At 42.4% G+C, this 22,018-nt stretch overlaps 1 protein-coding gene across 4 annotated transcripts in view; it reads left to right on the top strand.

The window, feature by feature from the left end:
- Positions 1-22,018, top strand: part of LOC108717382 (ALK tyrosine kinase receptor) — a 142,445-nt gene that overhangs the window by 118,637 nt on the left and 1,790 nt on the right. For all 4 annotated transcript variants that reach the window (XM_041564217.1, XM_041564216.1, XM_041564218.1 and 1 more), the window contains 8 exons: positions 1,554-1,644; positions 6,303-6,367; positions 8,587-8,716; positions 10,524-10,621; positions 12,288-12,380; positions 13,074-13,175; positions 14,601-14,735; positions 18,137-18,227. In XM_041564217.1, coding sequence (XP_041420151.1) covers positions 1,554-1,644; positions 6,303-6,367; positions 8,587-8,716; positions 10,524-10,621; positions 12,288-12,380; positions 13,074-13,175; positions 14,601-14,735; positions 18,137-18,227 — 805 coding nt within the window. The remainder of the gene's footprint in view (positions 1-1,553; positions 1,645-6,302; positions 6,368-8,586; positions 8,717-10,523; positions 10,622-12,287; positions 12,381-13,073; positions 13,176-14,600; positions 14,736-18,136; positions 18,228-22,018) is intronic.

The raw sequence follows: 22,018 nt of genomic DNA, 5'->3' as shown, positions 1-22,018 counted from the left end.
GCTCATCCAATGATTCCTCTTTAAAGGGCTCATACAAGGGTTACTTTATCAGCCCATGCGAGGATCCATTCATCATCTTATCTAAGCTTTCCTTCATCAAATCATTCAAGGGTTTCTTCATCAGGTCATCCAAAGATTTTATGGTAAAGTGTGTCTTTAATGCAAAAAATGTATCAGCTTATTCAAGGGTCCCTTCATCAGCTCACTCAAGGGTTCCTTCATCAGCTCATCCATGGGTCTTTTTATCAGCTTATCCAAGGGTCCGTTCATCAGCTTACGTGTGTGAGCCTTTGTCGACTTACCCATGGGCCCCTTCATCAGCTCACCCATGGGTCCCTTCGTCATCTCACCGAAGAGTCCCTTCATCAGCTCATACAAGGGTTTCTTCATCAAAGCACCAAATAGTTCCTTAATCAGTTGATCCAATGGTCCCTTTATCAGCTCACTGAAGGGTATCTTTATCAACTCATCCAGGGTTTCTTTCATCAGCTCATTCCTTCATCAGCTTATTCAAGGATCCCTTCATCAACGCATTCAAGGGTTCCTTTTACAGCTCATCCAAGGTTCCTTTCTCAGCTCATCCAAGGTTCCTTTCTCAGCTCATTTAAGAGTCCCTTCATAATCTTATCCAAGAGTCACTGAATCAGCTCACGCAAAGGTTACTTTCACAGTTCATTCAATGGTCTCTTCATAATTTCCTCCAAGAGTCCCCTCATCATCTTATCCAAGCGTTCCTTCATCATCTCATCAAAGGGTCATTTCATCAGCTCATACAAGGGTTACTTTATCAGCCAATGTGAGGATCCATTCATCATCTTATCCAAGCTTTCCTTCATCAAATCACCTAAGGGCCCCTTCATCATACACGGGAAGGTAACCAGATAACAGCTGCCTGGTAGATATAAGAACAGCACTCAATAGTAAAATCCAGGTCCCACTGAGACACATTCAGTTATATTGAGTAGGAGAAGCAACAGCCTGCCAGAAAGCAGTTCCATCCTAAAGTGCTGGCTCTTTCTGAAATCACATGACCAGGCAAAATGATCTGAGATGCACCTACACAATATTACAACTAAGAAATATACTTGCTGGTTCAGGAATTACATTTTTTATGGTACAGTGAATTATTTGCAGTGTAAACAGTGTAATTTAGAAACCACCATAAAAATCATGACAAAATCCCTTTAACAATATAACATTTGCTATCAGTGAATGCAATTCTAACTTATACTGTGACAACTGCCCAATGGTAGGGAGATGTTTTAGAATATTAAACCGCCCAAATCTGTCCACTCACTGATCCACTTTTCTGAAAGCCTTGCCCCTTTCCCTTGCCTGGATGAATTTGGGACAGTTGTCAGGAATGGAATATTATAGCATATCATTACATGATACTGAGGATGTGCTGCAAATGGGTCTTGTAACCCATAGCAACCAATGAGGTGAATCTGGTGATTGGTTGACATGGGTCACAAACCTTTTATTACATTACCTTCACTGCCTATAATTCTTCTAATAACTGACAGATTTTATTCCTCTTATTTTCATGCCAGGGGTTTGGGACATGGGGCATTCGGAGAAGTGTATGAAGGGCAAGTGCAGGGTACTGCAAATGACCCTAACCCTTTAAAGGTGGCAGTGAAGGTAAGTGACTCAATGTTCTGTGCTATCTAGCAGAAAGTGTTTCAGTAGTATTTTTCAGTTGGATTTATGGGATCTGTCAAAAACACTTGTATTGCTCCCCCCCAAAGTGTATTGGATTAATGATAGAAACGAATCTCAGCCATAAAGCAGGGCAGGACTGCTGCTTACAATGGGGATCAGATAGGAACTGTGCAGCCACTGGGACAGAATGCTCTGTTATACAGATAGCTAGAATCTCAGCTATAAAGCAGGACAGGACTGCCGCTTACAATGGGGATCAGATAGGATCTGTGCAGCCACTGGGACAGAATGTTCTGTTATACAGATAGCTAGAATCTCAGCTGCCATAAAGCAGGGCAGGACTGCTGCTTACAATGGGGATCAGATAGGATCTGTGCAGCAACTGGGACAGAATGCTCTGTTATACAGATAGCTAGAATCTCAGCCATAAAGCAGGGCAGGACTGCTGCTTACAATGGGGATCAGATAGGATCTGTGCAGCAACTGGGACAGAATGTTCTGTTATACAGATAGCTAGAATCTCAGCTGCCATAAAGCAGGGCAGGACTGCTGCTTTGACCGAGAAATAAGAAATGTTATTGTATGATTAGACAACGTGAGTAGTGACTACATGTATGAGATCCATTATCTGGAAACCCATTATCCAGACAGCTCCAAATTACAGAAATGCCGTCTCCCATAGACTCTATTATAATAAAATAAATAATCCAAATTTGAAATTATTTTTTCCAGTTTCTCTGTAATAATAAAACAGCCTATTGGGTTTAGTTCATGTTTATATGATTTTCTAGTAGACGTAACGTATGAAGATCCAAATTACGTAAAGATCCGTTACCTGGAAAACCCCAAGTCCTGAGCATTCTGAATAACAGGTCCCATATTGTATAGCATTTCCCACATAACGCTGCTTTTATAAATGTGGCATGTTGCTTTCAGTCACACAGATATATTGATGTTAGTCCTATTAGAGGGACAGTTTGTAGAACAGTGATCCCCAACCAGTAACTCTTGAGCAACATGTTACTCACCAACTCCTTGGATGTTGCTCTCAGTGGTCTCAAAGCAGCTGCTTGTTTTTAAATTCCAGGCTTGGAGGCAAGTTTTAGTTGCATAAAAACAAATTATACTGCCAAATAGAGTCTTCTATTGGCTGCCAGTCCACATAGGGGCTGCCAAATAGCCAATCACAGCCCTTATTTGGCACCGCAAGGGACTTTTTCATGCTTGTGTTTGCTCCCCAACTTTTTTTTACATTTGAATGTGGCTCATGGGTAAAAAAGGTTGGGGACCCCTGGTATAGAAGATAAAACCTTACATAAATCTTGCAGAGTTCCTTTAAGGGCTGCCGTGAGCTGGAGGTAAAATTCAGGCAGGAGCAGCATTTCTTTGATAATAAAATCAGACTTAATGAACTTGGATGTAACCTGCACATGGCACCGTATCATATTACTCAGCGTGAAGCTTGCAATTGACCGACTTGCCGATATAATATTGGATTTTGGAGCTGCGTGTTCAGCAGTCACAATAAGAGTCAGATTTTCTGCAGAAGAGCTAAATCAGCTCAGTCACTTCCATTCCCAAAGGGGGTACACTGATATTAGGGGTCCTTTCCTCTTGGCAATTGGTATTTTATGTCTCTGTGCCTGTCATTCTGCGCCTTTAAATGGGAAGTAAAGTCTAAAGTAGAATAGAAATGCTGTATTTTGTATACTAAACATAAACATGAACTTACTGCACCACAAGCCTAATCAAACAAATAATTTATGCTTCCAAAGTTGGCCACAGGGGGTCACCATCTTGTAACTTTGTTATACATCTTTGCAAGACCCAGACTGTGCACATGCTCAGTGTGGTCTGGGCTGCTTAGGGATCGTCATAAACAAAGCTGCTTGAGTTCTGCATGGCTGGGAAGTAAGGTGGGGGCTCCCCCTGCTGTTCATAAGTATGATTGTTTCCCTGCAGAGCAGTTAGGGACCATCTGACAATTCCTATCCACAGCAGTAAATGAAGGGAGAATTTCACTGCATACAGTCAGGTTTCTTATAAAAACAGTACACATTGTTTAAATAAAGTATATTGGAGATAGGTTTCTTTTTTATTAAAGAAAGTAAAAATGGGATTTAATTTTTTGCCGTTACATGCCCTTTAAACATCTTTGCAAGACCAAGACTGTGCACATGCTCAGTGTGGTCGGGGCTGCTTAGGGATCATCATACATTACATCACAAGTCAAATAATATCTGCCAGAAGCCGATACAACAAGACTGATTAATAATCAGAATATACAGACTGCACTGGGTCCTGTGTTGTCATGTAATCTAATGTGGAATTATAGTTTTTGTATTGTTTAATACAAACTTTCTCCAACTCTGCAGAACCAGTGGCTGCAGCAAAATAATCCTCCAAATAGAATCCCAGTTTATCTGTTTAAATCTGGCTCCATGATCTTTGTCCCTGCAGCTGGAGTTGGAAACGGTAAAGGAGATCTAAAGGCAAAAATAAAATCCAATACAAATCTCTACACAGTCGCCGACTGTTCTACAGGGAAACAAACAAAGCTGCTTGAGTTCTGCATGGCTGGGAAGTAAGGCGGGGGCTCCCCCTGCTGTTCATAAGTATGATTGTTTCCCTGCAGAGCAGTTAGGGACTGTCTGACAATTCCTATCCACAGCAGTAAATGAAGGGAGAATTTCACTGCATACAGTCAGGTTTCTTATAAAAATGGTACACATTTTTTAATTAAAGTATATTGGAGATAGATTTCTTTTTCATTAAAGAAAGTAAAATGGGATTTTATTTTTTTGCCTTTACATGCCCTTTAATGGTGCCCCCTTATGGGATCATCATGTGACAATTAGTGTTAGGGATATGTTGGTGAGTGTGTGAATATTATTATAGACAAAATATTCTGTAATCTAAGTTTGGGAGAGTCAAGCGCCCTGGGTACATTAAAGGATATTAATATCATTCTAAATTGCACTACATTTCATCCTCATTCTGTAGTTTAAAAAGCAGAGCAGTGTCTTAAAGGAACAGTTCAGTGTAAAAATAAAAACTGAGTTAATAGGCTGTGCAAAATAAAAATGTATCTAATATAGTTAGTTAGGCAAAAATGTAATGTATAAAGGCTGGAGTGATTGGATGTGTAACCTAATAGCCAGAACACTACTTCCTGCTTTTCAGCTCTCTAACTCTGAGTTAGTCAGCAACTCTAAGGGGGGACACATGGGACATAACTAGTGAAATTTGCAAAGCGCATTGAAGTCAGCGGTCGTCAAAATTATTTTGATACACGTCAATTTCGACACGGCTATTTTGTCCAAATAATTTTGCGCCCGAATAATTTTGACGCACGGCAATTTTTCTGTGCACGACTATTCTGCTGCGCACCCAAATTTTTTTGACGCAGCGGATTTTTCGCAGTGAATTTTCGCCTTTATACATTACATTTTTGCCTAACTAACTATATTAGAAACCTTTTTTATTTTGCACAGACTATCTATTTACCCAGTTTTTATTTATACACTAAAAAATTCCTTTAAGGCAATGGCTTGTAAAAAATAAAGGGTGTATCAGTGTATATAAAGCCTATCTTACAAGCTTTTTTTTAACTCGACTTTGAGTTGGTGAGCGGCTAAGAGAACGGCTAGCACTCAGATCTCAGGTTCAGTTCCTACTAGGGCACTAACTTTCTCTATGTTCTCCCCCAATGTGTGAGGATCCGTTTACAAAGACTTAGGGGTATATTTATCAAAGAGTGAAGTTAGAGATGGCCACAGTCCTCTAGAGTGAAATTACGCCATGCTCAATTTATTTCTATGGTATTTTGAAAGGCATATTTATCAAAGGTTGAACATTCACTTTCACCCATTGATAAATACTCTTTTAAAAATCCCATAGAAATGAATGGAGCGTGGCGGAATTTCACTCTAGAGGACTGTGGCGATCTCTAACTTCACTCTTTGATAATATACCCCTCTGGAGGGCAAAAGTGCAACCCCTTATAGTCATTCTAAAAGCTCTTGCCCCAGGATCTGGACAATTGGTGGCTTGGTGCAGTGCGATATTCTCTTAAAGGAACAGTCCCTTAAATCAAATGCAAAGGGCGTTTGATACTGGTTGTTTCTGGGACCTTTCGGTCAGGTGATTAGAGAAATTAGAGTGATTTATATTTGTGTCTGCGTTAATAAATTACACACGGGTAGGGTTGCCATCTGGCCGGTATTTTACTGGCCTGGCCGGTAAAAATGATGGCTGATCCCAATGTTATTAATAGGGAAAAAAAGATAAGTATATAGGAAGGCCGGTATGTTTTTCCAGAAAAGGTGGCAACCCTACACACGGGAGGGAAATATCCGTCTTTATTGCACAAAGCTTTCCTATTGGCTCAGAGGCAGACTGGCAGTATTGATCCCTCCTAGGCCTAAAGGTCTCTGTTCTCTTGTTAAGAGCTGGGTTATTTGAATGTTGAGTTGGGGAATACGAGGGAAGGGGTGATGCTTTCATGTCTTTATCTTGATATTGGGGTGTCACAGAGTGAGGGGGGGATGGAACATCAGATTTCAGGGGGAAATAAAGTTTTGCTGGACTCGTAAGTCTGATGCTTTAAAGACATTGGTTCTTATTTCTATTTCCAGACACTTCCTGAGGTTTGTTCTGAGCAAGATGAACTGGACTTTCTGATGGAAGCCCTGATCATAAGGTAAGGGCCCCCCTCGAAATACTGAGAGCACGAGACAGTTACTTAGTTTCCCTTGTTACCCAGACAGGTCCCCATTGAGATACATAATGGGCCCTGGGATTACCCAGAGGTCAGGGCAGCTGCACACAGACTGGTTTGGACTGACGCACTGAATGGTTCCACATATCAGAAATTACCTGCGGAAACCTGTGCCAGTCTCTGAAAAGCACCGACCTGGGTAATTTCTAACTGCAAAACACTTACTATAGGGTTCTTGAGTAAAAACCACCCGCAATGGGGCTTTTAACAAGGAGGGATCATTAAAGAGGCCCAACTGTGAATGACCTGTGTTTTTTTGTGGGGCCCTTGTGTAAGTCATTTTTAGACAGGAGGGCTCTCCTATATTAGATATATATACTGTGTATACTGTATATTCCTGGCTGGGGGTCCTTAGGGGTTTAGCTGGTTCAGCTGAGAATGAGCTGGTGGAATTAGAGACTGGACGTCAATGGAACCAGTGAAGCTTACAAAGCAAAGTGTGGCCCCTGCAGTTAATGATGTCACTGCGGTTGATTAGCTGTCAGACGAAGGTTAATCTGCCCATTACTGTACTCGGACACTGGGGTTACACCCTCCTGACTCCATACAATTAGCAACATCAGCTACAGCTTCTCAATGGATTAGTCGCCAGTTGGTAAAACTGCCCTCGTCACTCAACTGACACGGGTTGAAAATTATTCTCCCGACCCCCTCGGCCAATGCAGCTTTGCTGAATAACAGCCAATAAGGGCTGAGTGTCACTGCCCCCCACAGCAGACTGCATTGTATAGCATGGAGCTTATTTCATTTTGCCTTGCCATTTATTCAGTTGGGGCTTCAGTTGGGTTCATGTTAATGGAAGGGCATCTGCTTTATGGGGTATCAGTATATGTCTGGGTGAAGCAAATCAGGGTTTGGAGCCTAAATTGTCCCTGTTTTTATTATTCCAATGTAATGAAATCTCCTCTGGGCACTGCATGACTCCCCTTCGCTTGCGTAATGTTCATTGAGACCAAAAGAAATAAAATTCTAGCCCAGACTTTCCTATATAGATGATTATCAGGTGTGACAGCCACACAGAGGAATAGTACTGACTTGCACTGCTGTTCTTCCCACTCGCACACACACACTTATTAGCTGTGACCTTCTCTTTCCCATCAGATCCGACCTCACATACTTTCTCTCTCTCAGGGGATCAGCCCCGAGCTCAGGTCAAACTGTTTGTATTGGGTCACTGCTCTCCTTCTGCAAATTCTGTTGTCCTACACAGAGATCAGTCTTGGGATTCCTAGAGAATTAACCCTACAGGGAAAAATCTCCATTTTGTGCCTAATAAATATATGGAGGGTTTGGGGATGCAAGGTCCAAGAGGGTGAGGAGGGATCGGTAACAGAAGGACGCGGAGGGTTTGGTACCCGGAGGGCGAGGAGGGATTGGTACCAGAAGGGCGAGGAGAGGGATTGGTACCCCGAAAATGAGGAGAGGGATCAGTACAAAGAGGGCAAGGAGGGATCAGTACCAGAAGGGCGAGGAGGGATGGGTACCAGGAGGGCGAAGACGGATCGGTACCCTGAGGGCGATGAGGGATCGGTACCAGGAGGGCGATGAGGGATCGGTACCCGGAGGACGAGGAGGGATCGGCACCCAGAGGGCGAGGAGGGATCGGTACCCAGAGGGTGAGGAGGGATCAGTACCCGGAGGACGAGGAGGGATCGGTACCAGGAGGGATTGGTACCAAAAAGGCGAGGAGGGATCGGAACCAGGAGGGATAGGAACCAGGAGGGCGAGCAGGGATCAGTACCAGGAGGACGAAGAGGGCTCTGTACCAGGAGGGGTCGGTACCAAAAGGGCGAGGAGGTATAGGAACCAGGAGGGTGAGGAGGGTATGGTACCCGGAGGGCGAGGAGGAATCGTACCAGGAGGGTGGACTGGGATTGGCATCAGTAGGAAGAAGTGGGGAATAGCCACAGGCATATCACAGGCCAGTTTGTGTAAACGAAGAAGATGAGGAAAACTTGCAGCTGGGTATTGTGGGGCAGCAGAAGGTAAGGCGTAAAGACCAAAAGATCGGTTCTCAATATTAGGGCAAATAGTGACCTTGCTGTGCTCTTGACCATTGAGATGGATGAATGCTGATTTTATTTGGTTGGGACCAGCCAAGAATCTCCTTTAACCTCATGAAACTTATTCTCTCCCACCAGTAAATTCAGCCACCAGAACATAGTGCGGTGCATTGGTGTGAGTCTGCAGGCGCTGCCCCGATTTATTCTCCTGGAGCTCATGGCTGGAGGGGACCTGAAATCCTTCCTCAGACAGACCCGGCCCAGGCTGGTGAGATGAGACCTTTCTTTCCATTTCATGTTTTATTGGATCTTTTCCTTATACCTTGTGCTGCAGATACACAGGGGCAGATTCACCAGGTTCCTGCAGGATTGCATTCGGCAGTTTAGGAATTTTCAAAATTTCTTGCAGATCAAACAAACCCATCAAGTTCTGAACCATTTGATAGACCAGTTTGATTGATTTGAACAATATCAATATATACCACAGGCAGTTGATACCCCCCCAAATATTGACTGGTCTGAGTGAATCGCATACAAAAGGATTTTAAAGTTCAGTCAATATCCTTGTCTTTCTGGACATTTCACTTCTCTTGTTGATTGTGACTCATGAAACCTCAAATTTAACAGTTTGGGCTTTTTGGGGCCAAAACTTGAATTTTTCATGGAAAAAAAACTTGCATTTTTTAAGATTTATTATACCCCAATGCTTCAAAAAGCCTGAATCTGAAAATCCACCATCTCAGACGTATCGAGGTCCTGTATAAATCAATGGGAGAGGCAACTATATCAATTTGAAGTTTTCATGGTCTGCGCAGGGTTTAGTTAGAAAATCCAACTTTTTCTGGGTTTTTGGCAAAAACTCAAAAAAATCGAGCGATTTGGGGAGAAAAGTCTGAAAAATTACAGCAATTCTGGTTTACGCTGGATTTTATTTATGAGATCCGATTAATTGTGGTTATTTTATTAATAAATAAGGTAAAATCGAGCATGGGAGTTTGGTTGTGTTTTTTTTGTTTTTTTTAAAAAAAAAAAAAAAATAGAAAAATTTGGATTTTAGTAAATTACCCCCTTAATGTTACCTTGCCTGGTACTGACTTCAGAGCCCTGGTTGACTGGCCCGTGCATTGTTTGGTGGAAAAGCTCAATCTTATATTGCTTTATTGCATTATGGACCTTTCTGTGGGGTTTATATGGCCTTTAAGGGCTGAGATTCGGGCGACAAATCTCCTTCTTCGGGGCGACTAATCTCCCTAAACTGCCTTCCCACCGGCTAGAATGTAAATCGCCGGCGGGATGGCACTCGGATCGATTCGTTTTCTGAAGTCGCCCGAAGTTTCCCCCCCGAGGCAACTTCGGGTGACTTGGGAAAACAAACCGGTCCGAGTGCCATCCCGACGGGAAGGCAGTTTAGGGAGACTAGTCGGCCCGAAGAAGAGGAGATTTGCCGCTGGGCAACTAATCTCCCCGAATCTGAGCAGTTTGTCGCTGCCTTTCTGCAGAAACTTCCATTGTACCATATGAAGCTTCATTCAGCTGAGTCTGAATCTATAGGGGAGAATGAATTATAGGCTGAGTCGTGTCCTTTTATGGCTACCCATTAATCGCCGTTGGCTACTGGCGTTTATTCAGCTCCATGGCACAAGGCGAGCTCTATTGATTGCAGAGCTTACAGCTTAATCCAGGCTCTAGTGACAATTACATTGAGCGTTAAAAAGTCTGACTTCAATAAACGCTAATGAATTGAGCTTCGACCTTTCCTGTCGTTGCTCTTCTATTTGCTGCAGTTTAGTTGGAATCTTTCTACAGTTCAGCAAGGAAAAACCTCTCTTTTCTGATATTTAGATTGACTTATTCTGAGGTCATTGCCAGGCCTTGGGTTAAGCAGTCAGTCTGCTCTCTTGTTGCCATGGACACTTAACCTAGCAACCAACCAGCCTGAACAGAAACAAAGGTAACAGAAAACAATAATCAAATCTAGCCCCACAATGAGATCTCTGTCCTTAGCAACCAGACAGCTTTTTTGAAATGACCAAATCAAGTGAATAGAAGTTGATGATTTATTTTCTCTCCTGCAGAACCAGCCTTCCTCCATCACCATGTTGGACCTATTAAACGTGGCTTGTGACATTGCCCAAGGCTGCAAGTATCTGGAGGAAAACCATTTCATTCACAGGTACGAGCTGAATGCATTCTGGGAATCTAGCCAGGGGGGCAGTCTGTTCTGAAGCAGCGTTCCCATTGGGCAAACCAGGGAAACTTTCTTGACTCCTCCCAGCATCCGAAACGCTTTAAATGTCCCTGCGATAAGCGCATGAGATTTGAGACTGAACATCAACCTCTGTGTGAGCAGTTACAGTTGTCGGTTCTCTTAGAGAAGGAGATTTGAATTGCTCCAGATCGGTAGCAGACAAGCATAGAAGGTTAAGAAATTGAGCACATATCTTTAAAGGAACAGTAACACGAATAAATGAAAGCATTTTGCAATAATACAAATATTATGTAGTGTTGCCCTGCACTGGTAAAACTGGTGTATTTGTTTCAGAAACACTACTATAGTTTATATAAACAAGCTGCTGTGTAGCCTTGGGGGCAGCCATTCAAGCACAGGATACACAGTAGATAACAGATAAGTACTACTATAGTTTATATAAACAAGCTGCTGTGTAGCCATGGGGGCAGCCATTCAAGCACAGGATACACAGTAGATAACAGATAAGTACTACTATAGTTTATATAAACAAGCTGCTGTGTAGCCACGGGGGCAGCCATTCAAGCACAGGATACACAGTAGATAACAGATAAGTACTACTATAGTTTATATAAACAAGCTGCTGTGTAGCCATTGGGGCAGTCATTCAAGCACAGGATACACAGTGGATAACAGACAAGTACTACTGTGCTTGAATGGCTGCCCCCATGGCTACACAGCAGCTTGTTTATATAAACTATAGTAGTACTTATCTGTTATCTACTGTGTATCCTGTGCTTGATATTCAGTCCCCATGGCTACACAGCAGCTTGTTTATATAAACTATAGTAGTACTTATCTGTTATCTACTGTGTATCCTGTTCTTGAATGGCTGCCCCCATAGCTACACAGTAACTTGTTTATATAAACTATAGTAGTACATATCTGTTATCTACTGTGTATCCTGTGCTTAAATGGCTGCCCCCATGGCTACACAGCAGCTTGTTTATATAAACTATAGTAGTACTTATCTGTTATCTACTGTGTATCCTGTGCTTGAATGGCTGCCCGCATGACTACACAGCAGCTTGTTTATATAAACTATAGTAGTACTTATCTGTTATCTACTGTGTATCCTGTGCTTGAATGGCTGCCCGCATGGCTACACAGCAGCTTGTTTATATAAACTATAGTAGTACTTATCTGTTATCTACTGTGTATCCTGTGCTTGAATGGCTGCCCCCATGGCTACACAGCAGCTTGTTTATATAAACTATAGTAGTACTTATCTGTTATCTACTGTGTATCCTGTGCTTGAATGGCTGCCCCCATTGCTACACAGCAGCTTGTTTATATAAACTATAGTAGTGTTTCTGAAGCAAACACACCAGCTTTACCAGTGCAGGGCAACACTACATTATATTGTCATTCCATTAAAACACTTAAATTTTTAGGTGTTCGTGTTCCTTTAAAAGTTATTGGGCTTTCAAGTGGGTGTGGCTAAAATATAACAAGACTGTTTCAAGAGACAGAACAGGGAACTGATGGTTCCATTGGAAAATGAAGATTTAGACCAAGGGCTGGTGCTACCACTGTTCAGATGCAACTGATTGTGTGTGGCCTTATTATCAAGGTTTCCCTCTTGCTTTAGGGATATTGCTGCAAGGAATTGTCTCCTTACCTGCCAGGGGTCTGGAAGGGTGGCCAAGATTGGAGATTTTGGAATGTCTCGGGACATATACAGGTAAGAGAAGGAGAAGTGAACTCATTTGTGCAGTTACACTATCAAGGAGCTGCCATGCTGTTTGTTCCTTAAAGGAGAACTAAACCCCCCATTGTGATAAGTAAGTCCCTATTAGCCCCTCTCCCTGCCTCCCCCCTGCACAGTCTTAACCCTGAATTCTTTCCCCTCTAGAAATAGCGACCGCACATGCAGAGTGAGCGCAGCGGAGCTCACGGCCACCATCTTCTTCCCTTCCGTAATCTCCTCGAAGTGAGCAGCGCATTCGCAGTTGGAGCAATCTTCGGGTTCGCAACTACTGCACATGCAACGAAAGAGACAGAATGGGGGGAAGAAGACGCAAAGATTACCGAAGAGAAGAAGATGGCGCTGTGAGCTCCACTGCGCTCACTCTGCATGTGCGGTCGCTATTTCTAGAGGGGAAAGAATTCAGAGGTAAGACTGTGCAGAGGGGGGCTGATACGGACTTATCACAATGGGGGTTTAGTTCTCCTTTAAAGGCTGCAGTTTGTGTAGAAGGGTGTAGCCTACCTCATTGTGCTTCATTCAAACTGGTTGTGGCTCAAGTGAATGAGGTGCAGGCTTGACATGTTGAGCTTCATTACAGATGGGAGAAGGCAGTGGCTGTTGGGTGGTATGTGAGGCTTCTGGCTTTATTTAAACACACACGTTTATTGCTTCCATTATGTCCCACAGGGCCAGCTATTACAGGAAGGGGGGCTGCGCAATGCTGCCTGTGAAATGGATGCCCCCCGAGGCCTTTATGGAAGGAATCTTTACATCTAAGACTGACACGTGGTATGTACCCACTGCTGTCACAAGCATTATCAGCTGCAAGGGACCCCATATTTAACTTCTGCAATCAGGTGTAAGCAGGGCCGGCATCAGGGGGGGACAGGGGGGACAAGTGTCCTGGGCCCGAACCTGAAGAGGGGCCCAGCAGTGCTGCACTTTTGAAAGAGCCGAGCCCCCCTTGAGAGCGCCAAACCTTTGCGGCCATTTTTGAAGTCCTGAACAGCTGAAATGCGGAAGTGCCGAAGTCCCGAAGCGGCGAAAAGACCCGAAGTCACGAAAGGATGTGAAGTTGAAGTCCTGAAGCCACGAGTTCAATTCTACTGAACACCAATTTGTGTTTTTTTGTTTTGTTTTTTTAATCCCTGGCCACCAATGTATTATTTTAATACTCTATAGGCCCCTGCCACCAATGTTTTTTAAAAAAATACTTTTTGGTGCCCCCATTTTTTTTAACTTGTAAGTGGGGCCCTGGCACCAATGTTTTTTTTTTTTTAAAATTCTTTGGGGCTTGAATTTTTAACTTGTAAGGGGGGGGCCTGGCACCAATGCTTTTTAAAAAAAAAACTTTTATGGGGGGGCCCTGGCGCCAATGTTTTTTTTTTTTTTAACTTATAAGGGGGCTCTGACCATCAATAGCTTTTTATAACTTGTGTGTGGGGGGGTTACTTATTAAGCGCTGATGTCTGTGTGGTCTTTTAACTGTGAAGTGGAGTGGGCGGGATCTGGGGTGGGCCTTGGGCGCCAGGGTGGGTGGGGCCCAGAAAATTTTGTTGTATGGGGCCCCGTGATTTATAATGGTGGCCCTGGGTGTAAGTTAGGGGCGTTCCAGGGGAAACTTTCCTGCCACACACTCTGGGTGCCAAACACACAGTAATTCTTCATTCTGCATTCTAGGAGGAGGCACATGTGTTAGAGCTGAGGCTTAAAATTCTGATGCTCTGATTGGCTATCTGATGGGCTATGGGCAGGGTAGCCGAATTCTGATTTGGCTATATGTCTACAATATGTTCAGGCCCTATAAACACTCTGTGCTTTGATTGGCTGTACATGCAATGATATCCAAATACTAGCCACGGACTGCCCTCTAAATCACTGAGTGCCAGAAATTGGGCCAACGAGATCCAGAATCAAGTCACAACTTCATAATTAAACCTTTCAGTTGAAGGCTTCTGACCTTCTGATGGCGAATGGTTTCTGATCCATAAAACGACACAAAAGAAACGCTAGGTGTTCACTACACACTTAAATCTAGGAAGCCACTTTAAGAACTGGCAGCATCTAAGTAGCAAAGCAAAAGGCAGTTGTTAAAGGCAGAAGCGTAATCCGAGACTGGGACCTTGGGGCTTGTTCTGGGTTTTGGGAAACCATACGTTACACCATGTACTTTATGTGTCCCTTCAGTAACTGGTGATCTCTCTTTGTGTTCAGGTCCTTTGGAGTCCTGCTCTGGGAGATCTTCTCTTTGGGATACATGCCCTACCCCAGTAAGAGTAATCAGGAGGTGCTGGAGTTTGTAACAAGTGGAGGAAGAATGGATCCCCCAAAGAACTGCCCGGGACCTGTGTACGATCATTATGTTCATTTAAAAACAAGCAATACATCTTTATTCCATATATAACATACAAAAGAAACCATGCTCACCTGAGCCCGCACCCATCACAGTCGTTGTTCCACCAACCTTAGCTCCACCGGTGCAGGTTCTGAGCATCTATATACTGTATGTAGCAGAATGTGTAGTAGTGTGTTTTCTGCCTACTACTGTCTGACTTAACAGGCATAGAACAGGAGCTTTGGTATGAAATATTCCAAATCCAAACAGCCTTGATAGAGTTGCAGTAATTTAGTCCTTCTTAAAGGATCCTGTCATCGGAAAACATGTTTTTTTCAAAACACATCAGTTAATAGTGCTGCTCCAGCAGAATTCTGCACTGAAATCCATTTCTCAAAAGAGCAAACAGATTTTTTTATATTCAATTTTGAAATCTGACATGGGGCTAGACATATTATCAATTTCCCAGCTGCCCCTGGTCGTGTGTCTTGTGCCTGCACTTTAGGAGAGAAATGCTTTCTGGCAGGCTGCTGTTTTTCCTTCTCAATGTAACTGAATGTGTCTCAGTGGGACATGGGTTTTTACTATTGAGTGTTGTTCTTAGATCTACCAGGCAGCTGTTATCTTGTGTTAGGGAGCTGCTATCTGGTTACCTTCCCATTGTTCTGTTGTTTGGCTGCTGGGGGGAGGGAGGGAGGGGGTGATATCACTCCAACTTGCAGATATAGTTTACCAGAGCACAAGTCACATGACTTGGGGCAGCTGGGAAATTGACAATATGTTTAGCCCCATGTCAGATTTCAAAATTGAATATAAAAAAATCTGTTTGCTCTTTTGAGAAATGGATTTCAGTGCAGAATTCTGCTGGAGCAGCACTATTAACTGATGTGTTTTGGAAAAAAAATGTTTTCCCATGACAGTATCCCTTTAATCAGCCACTGCAGGAACAGATAATGAGCTCCATTTCAGCCCTGTAGCATCCGCTTATATTACAGACCAACCTCATTTTCTGCTGGATAATTAGTGATGACCCCTAAGCTTAGCTTCTCAACAGCCAATCAGAGCCCACTGAGCATGTGAGTGTCACAGACACTTTCCAAGATGGTGACCCCCTGTGACAAGTTTGAAGTCCTGGATCATTGCTGCTATTGACAAGCTGAAACTTTAGCCTCGTGCAATAAGTTCACTATATAAAATATGCCATTTTTATCCATATTCATTTTTAGGGTTAAATTCTCTTTTAAAAGTCCCAAAGGATTAAAAGGCAGGGTTTGAATCAATCACGGTGCTCCATTATAAAGAATAAACAGATTTGAAAATAGGCAGCATTACTCAGCCACGGTGCTGAACTGTGCAGCCTCCAAGTAACCTTGTAGTTCAGCAATGTAGAAAAACTTCTTAAAATGACTGATGTCCAATAACCAGTACAGCTCCTATGAGGGAAGCTTATTGGATCATATTTGTCCCAGATTTATTCATAACTTGTTTCCATTATAAAGTTGTATAAATAAATAGCACCGAAGTTTTCACTGCGTCACCTATACATAAAGTTATACCTACAGTCAAATACAAGAGTCCTCTGCACTCAACCCATTATCAATATATTTAAGACAGCGACATTTTGTGCATACTGCTACTGAAAAATGCCTTACCCTTTAAACAAAACAGGGATTGTTTGTCCATATATTGCAATATATTTAAGCTGAACAACTACGTCAAAGTCATCCCATATCTGGCCAGTCCTATGCTCAATTTTCATCTGATTCATTAAGAATTCTATTGCTTCATTATACATTTTACAAAGGGACTTGGTTTTACCTGCAACTTAACTTGCTGCTTTCAAAGTAAACCTCCATACTTGGCTGCCCTTTTATTAGACACCAGTGGGATCACCTGACTTAAATATATTGTTAATGGGTTGAGTGCAGAGGACTCTTGTATTTGACTGTATGTATTTTGTGGTCACAGCCTCATTGCACCCCCGCCTAATGGTTTTAAAAAATAGTGGTGAGCACAACTTTCCCTTGTTTGTTATAGTTTATACAGGAGCAGTGACCAGCTCTATGTTGTAGCTCCCACCCTTCCCAGCTATAGTCAGGTGATCCCACTGGTGTCTAATAAAAGGGCAGCCAAGTATGGAGGTTTACTTTGAAAGCAGCAAGTTAAGTTGCAGGTAAAACCAAGTCCCTTTGTAAAATGTATAATGAAGCAATAGAATTCTTAATGAATCAGATAAAATTGAGCATAGGACTGGCCAGATATGGGATGACTTTGACGTAGTTGGCCAGCTTAAATATATTGCAATATATGGACAAACAATCCCTGTTTTGTTTAAAGGGTAAGGCATTTTTTAGTAGCAGTATGCACAAAATGTCGCTGTCTTAAATATATTGATAATGGGTTGAGTGCAGAGGACTCTTGTAGTTGACTATATGTATTTTGTGGTCACAGCCTCATTGCACCCCCGTCTAATGGTTTTAAAAAATAGTGGTGAGCACAACCTTCCCTTGTTTGTTATAGTTCATAAAGTTATACCTATCCGGTTCTGTTCTGCTGCCAAACCATCTGAATCATCAATTATATTTCACTGGAATACAGGATATATAGTGAATAAAGTACCCCCTCTTGTAAAATATAAGGATATTATAAGTTACCGAGGAGTTTCATGACCATATAAAAGTACGAGGCCGAAGGCCGAGTGTTTTTATACAGGTCATGGAACTCCGAGGTAACTTCTAATATCCTCATATTTTGCAGCAGGGGGTACTTTATTTATTATAATACACAAGTTTCAGTGAGTCATGTGACAGAAATGACATCAGAACTCACCGTTTATAACTGATGACATCAGAACTCACTGTTTATAAGGATATCATTTACAAGATATTCATGGCTTTTGTGTATTATATTATATATATATATATATACAGGCACGTTTCAGGGGCTGCTGCCTGAGGCAGCAGCCCCAATGCCGCCCCTCCTCCTGCTCCGCTCTTCTAACTACCAGCGTCGGAGCGGGTGGAGGATGGGCCACATCGCTAGTGCAGTGAGCGATATTGCGCTCGCTGCGCTAGAAGAGCCGAATTTCCGTTTAAAAAACGGAAATTCAGCTCTTAAAGTTACCAGAGGCGGCTTTTTGCCGCCCCTGGTAACTGGCCGCTCCGTGCCGCCTGAGGCAAGATTCTCACCTTGCCTCATGGCCGGAGCGGCCCTATATATATATATATATATATATATATATATGTATATGTATATGTATATGTATATGTATATGTATATGTATATGTATTTGCTTTATTGCAGCAGTCTAACCCATGCCACCCTCCATTTGGCATATGAATAACGCTAAGGCTGTTTTCGACATCTGAATCTTGAACCTAATGTCGGTGTTTATTTTGCTGTCTGTGTATGACAGGTATCGCATCATGACCCAGTGCTGGCAACATCAGCCAGAAGACAGGCCAAATTTCACCATCGTGCTGGAGAGAATCAACTACTGCAAACAGGTAACTAGCCATCTAATGCCGCAAACAGAGCCTCGTGTAGGATTCTCTCCAACGATTTGGCTGTGTGACGTTGGTTACAGTAGACAGTGCTAGTCATTGGTTGCCGGGGATGCTGGGAGATGTAGTTCACCAACAGCTAAAGAGCCAATGGTTGCAGATTATTGCAATATCTCTTGCTCGTATCTCTACTGATATCAGTCCTGTTCAGTATAAAAATAAAAACTGGGTAAATAGATAAAAAAAATGTTTCTAATATAGTTAGAAAAACTTAAAGGGATACTGTCATGGGAAAACATGTTTTTTTCAAAACACATCAGTTAATAGTGCTGCTCCAGCAGAATTCTGCACTGAAATCCATTTTTTAAAAGAGCAAACAGATTTTGTTATATTCAATTTTGAAATCGGACATGGGGCTAGACATATTTTCAATTTCCCAGCTGCCCCAGTCATGTGACTTGTGCTCTGATAAACTTCAGTCACTCTTTACTGCTGTACTGCAAGTTGGAGTGATATCATCCCCCTCCCCCCCAGCAGCCTAACAACAGAACAATGAGAAGGTAACAGATAGCAGCTCCCTAACACAAGATAACAGCTGCCTGGAAGGTCTAAGCACAGTACTCAATAGTAAAATCCAGGTCCCACTGAGACACATTCAGTTACATTAAGTAGGAGAAATAACAGCCTGCCAGAAAGTAATTCCATCCTAAAGTGCAGGCACAAGTCACATGACTGGGGCAGCTGGGAAACTGACAAAATGTCTAGCCCCATGTCAGATTTCAAAATTGAATATAAAAAAATCTGTTTGTTCTTTTGAGAAATGGAATTCAGTGCACTATTAACGGATGTGTTTTGGAAAAAACATGTTTTTCCATGACAGTAATGTATAAAGGCTGGAGTGACTGAATGTCTAACATAATACTACTTCCTGCTTTGCAGCTCTCTTGGTTTCCACTGATTGGTTACCATGCAGTAACCAATCAGTGACTTGAGAGGGGCCATAACTGTTGCTTTTGAATCTGAACTGAATGCTGAGGATCAATTACAAACTCACTGAACAGTTATGTCCCATGTGCCCCCCCTTTGAGTCACTGACTAACTCAGAGTTAGAGAGCTGAAAAGCAGGAAGTAGAGTTCTGGCTATTATGTTACACATCCAGTCACTCCAGCCTTTACATTTTGGCTAACTAACTATATTAGAAAAAGTTTTTTATTTTGCACAGACTTTCTATTTACCCAGTTTTTATTTTTACACTGAACCGTTCCTTTAAGGCTGTGATGAAGAACCTACAGTGATGTCATGGCGCAATGGAAACACATTCACCAAACTGAGTTGTGGAAAGATTGGCGCAAATTGCCACATAAATTGATTTTTAAGCCATGGTCTCTTGGTGGTGCCAATTTCTCTTCTCCTCTGGATTAATTAGAGCAGAGATCCTCAACCTTTTTTTTACCTTTGAGTCACATGTAAAAAGTATTAGGGAGCAACACAAGCCTCCTGGGGTGCCGAATAAGGGCTGTGATTGGCTATTGGTAGCCCCAATGTGGACGTGCAGCCTACAGGAGCCTCTGTTTGGCAGTACAGATGGTTTTTATACAACCAAAACTTGCCTCCAGGAATTCAAAAATAAGCAGCTGCTTTGAGGCCACTGAGAGCAACATCCAAGAGATTGGTGAGCAACTCAATAACCACTAGTTTGGGATCACTGACTTGTGATTCCAGCATAACAAACAGGGAGCCCTTAAATGCCAACATTAAAGGAACAGTAACACCAGTCTCTAAAAATAATTTAAATTGGCCGACTAGTATTTGTCTTGTACAGAGTTAAAATGTACCGAGTAAAATGTTGTTTTATAGCAGTGAGTGTGATATCTGCTCTCCTGTGTTCAGCCCAATTCCTCTGTTTTATATACTGGTCTTGTTAGGTTTAAAGGATCCTATTCTGTCCCCAAAACCCTATGAAAAGAAACTACAGGTTTCTGAAGATAAAAACATATAATGAAGCTTAGATGATTTTAGTGGCCCTTGAAAGTACTAGCTAAGCTGGCTTGTCCTTTGTTAGTTCAAGGGGAACTGTTGCGAAAATGAAATAAGAAACTAAATACAGTCAATTAAAGTTACGGCATCATTTCTGAAATAATCAAGTTTATATTCACTGTTCCTCTCAGCATCTGTTTCTCTTCATTCTCTCTTCATGCAGCAGTTGGGTGTCAGATATTCATTGACAGTTAGATCCAATATATCTTAAAGGGGGGCTTCCTTTCCTAGTAGATGTATTAGCGGTCACTCAAATAACGGATTCCAGTACAAACAAAATCTAACAAAATAACTGCCTTTTGCACAAATTCTGCATGTAGAGAGACATGATATCTGGTGAGTTTAATAGAGTGAGCTCTAATACATCTTCTAGGCAAAATGAACCCCTATAAGATATATTGGATCTAATTGTCAATGAATATCTGACACCCAACTGCTGCATGAAGAGAGAATGAAGAGAAACAGATGCCGAGAGAGGGATAGTGAAGATAAACTTGATTATTTCAGAAACGTTACAGAATTTTTAATCGAATATATTCAGAAAACTTCTTATATCAGTAGCTTATATTAAATTTTAATTTTCACGATCGTTCCCCTTTCAGCACCAGGGAGAGTAACTGGTTCCAAAGCCCCTCAGCCGGAGAAGCCTCTGATTCAGCACCTTGGACAGCGCCTGTACCTTTAACACTGATTCCAATGTGCAGCACTAGGGCCAGAACAGCTCGAGGAACAGCCTTACCAGGGTCACATGTTTTTTAACAAATGAATGGGGCCCAATCAGTCTGATTCTAATTCTGACACAATGATCTCCCATTAAATTAAGTGCAGCTAATTGCAGCTCCAGACTGGGGTCCTGGCGTGTAAGTGCGCCCCTCCTTGCGCCCGCTGGAGAATCTGAAAGCTGGGAGTCCTGCCAGTAGGGGATAGATCACAAACAGACAATTATAAATCAATTAATGCTGAATCTCATTGACCTCTGCCTGCCTAATCTGTTGTTTCATTAAACGCCGCACAGGCGACTGACACAGCAAATAGATTAGTACAGAGTAATGAAGTATCAGAGGGAGGAAAGGGGAAGCTAAACTTGACGTCTTACTCAGGGATTTGAAAGATTCTGCACACAGGGATCAGGATGAGAACTAAACTAGTTTTAATTCAATTAAGGCAAAATAAACCCTCCAATTAAGTAAATAGCGTGCTCCCCCTGTGCAACATGAGCACAATGAATAGGGCAGCTGTGAAATATGGCAAAGCTATTATCCCCCACCCCCACTATTTGGTCTTACTCTCTCTTACCCTGCTTCCCATTTGCCTCTCTGTTTTCTTCTTTTATAAATCAAACCCATTTCTCCTTTATGCCCCTTCTCCACATAGCACCCTAGTAAAGGAGGTACAGAGGGTACTGCTATTCAATATTCAAGTTTTATTAGTCCCAGGGAATCCTTCAGGGGTAAGGAGTACACCATGCTGTGATTGGGCAGAATCACACAGCACTGGGATTGGACAGGAGGTCCAGCTGTATAACCCCCACAGAACTGGAAAGCTCTAAGGCCATAGACCTGCATACACCTAGAGCAGGGTTGCCAGGTTGGCGGTTTTCAAGCCAAATTGGGCTACTAATTTAAAGCCCAGGCGGGTTTTGAAAGTACAAACTAGCCAAGGTACGGATTTGGGATACTTTTTGGGCCTTTAGCTGGTTTGTACGTAGGAAACCAGCCAAAGTTGTTGCCTGCCCTAATGTACCAATTTGTCAACT

The sequence above is a fragment of the Xenopus laevis genome, chromosome 5S, assembly GCF_017654675.1.
Source record: "Xenopus laevis strain J_2021 chromosome 5S, Xenopus_laevis_v10.1, whole genome shotgun sequence".
In the NCBI taxonomy this organism is placed as follows: domain Eukaryota; kingdom Metazoa; phylum Chordata; class Amphibia; order Anura; family Pipidae; genus Xenopus; species Xenopus laevis.
The sequence above is the reverse complement of the archived record's forward strand: the minus strand, read 5'-3'. Positions and strand labels throughout refer to the sequence as shown.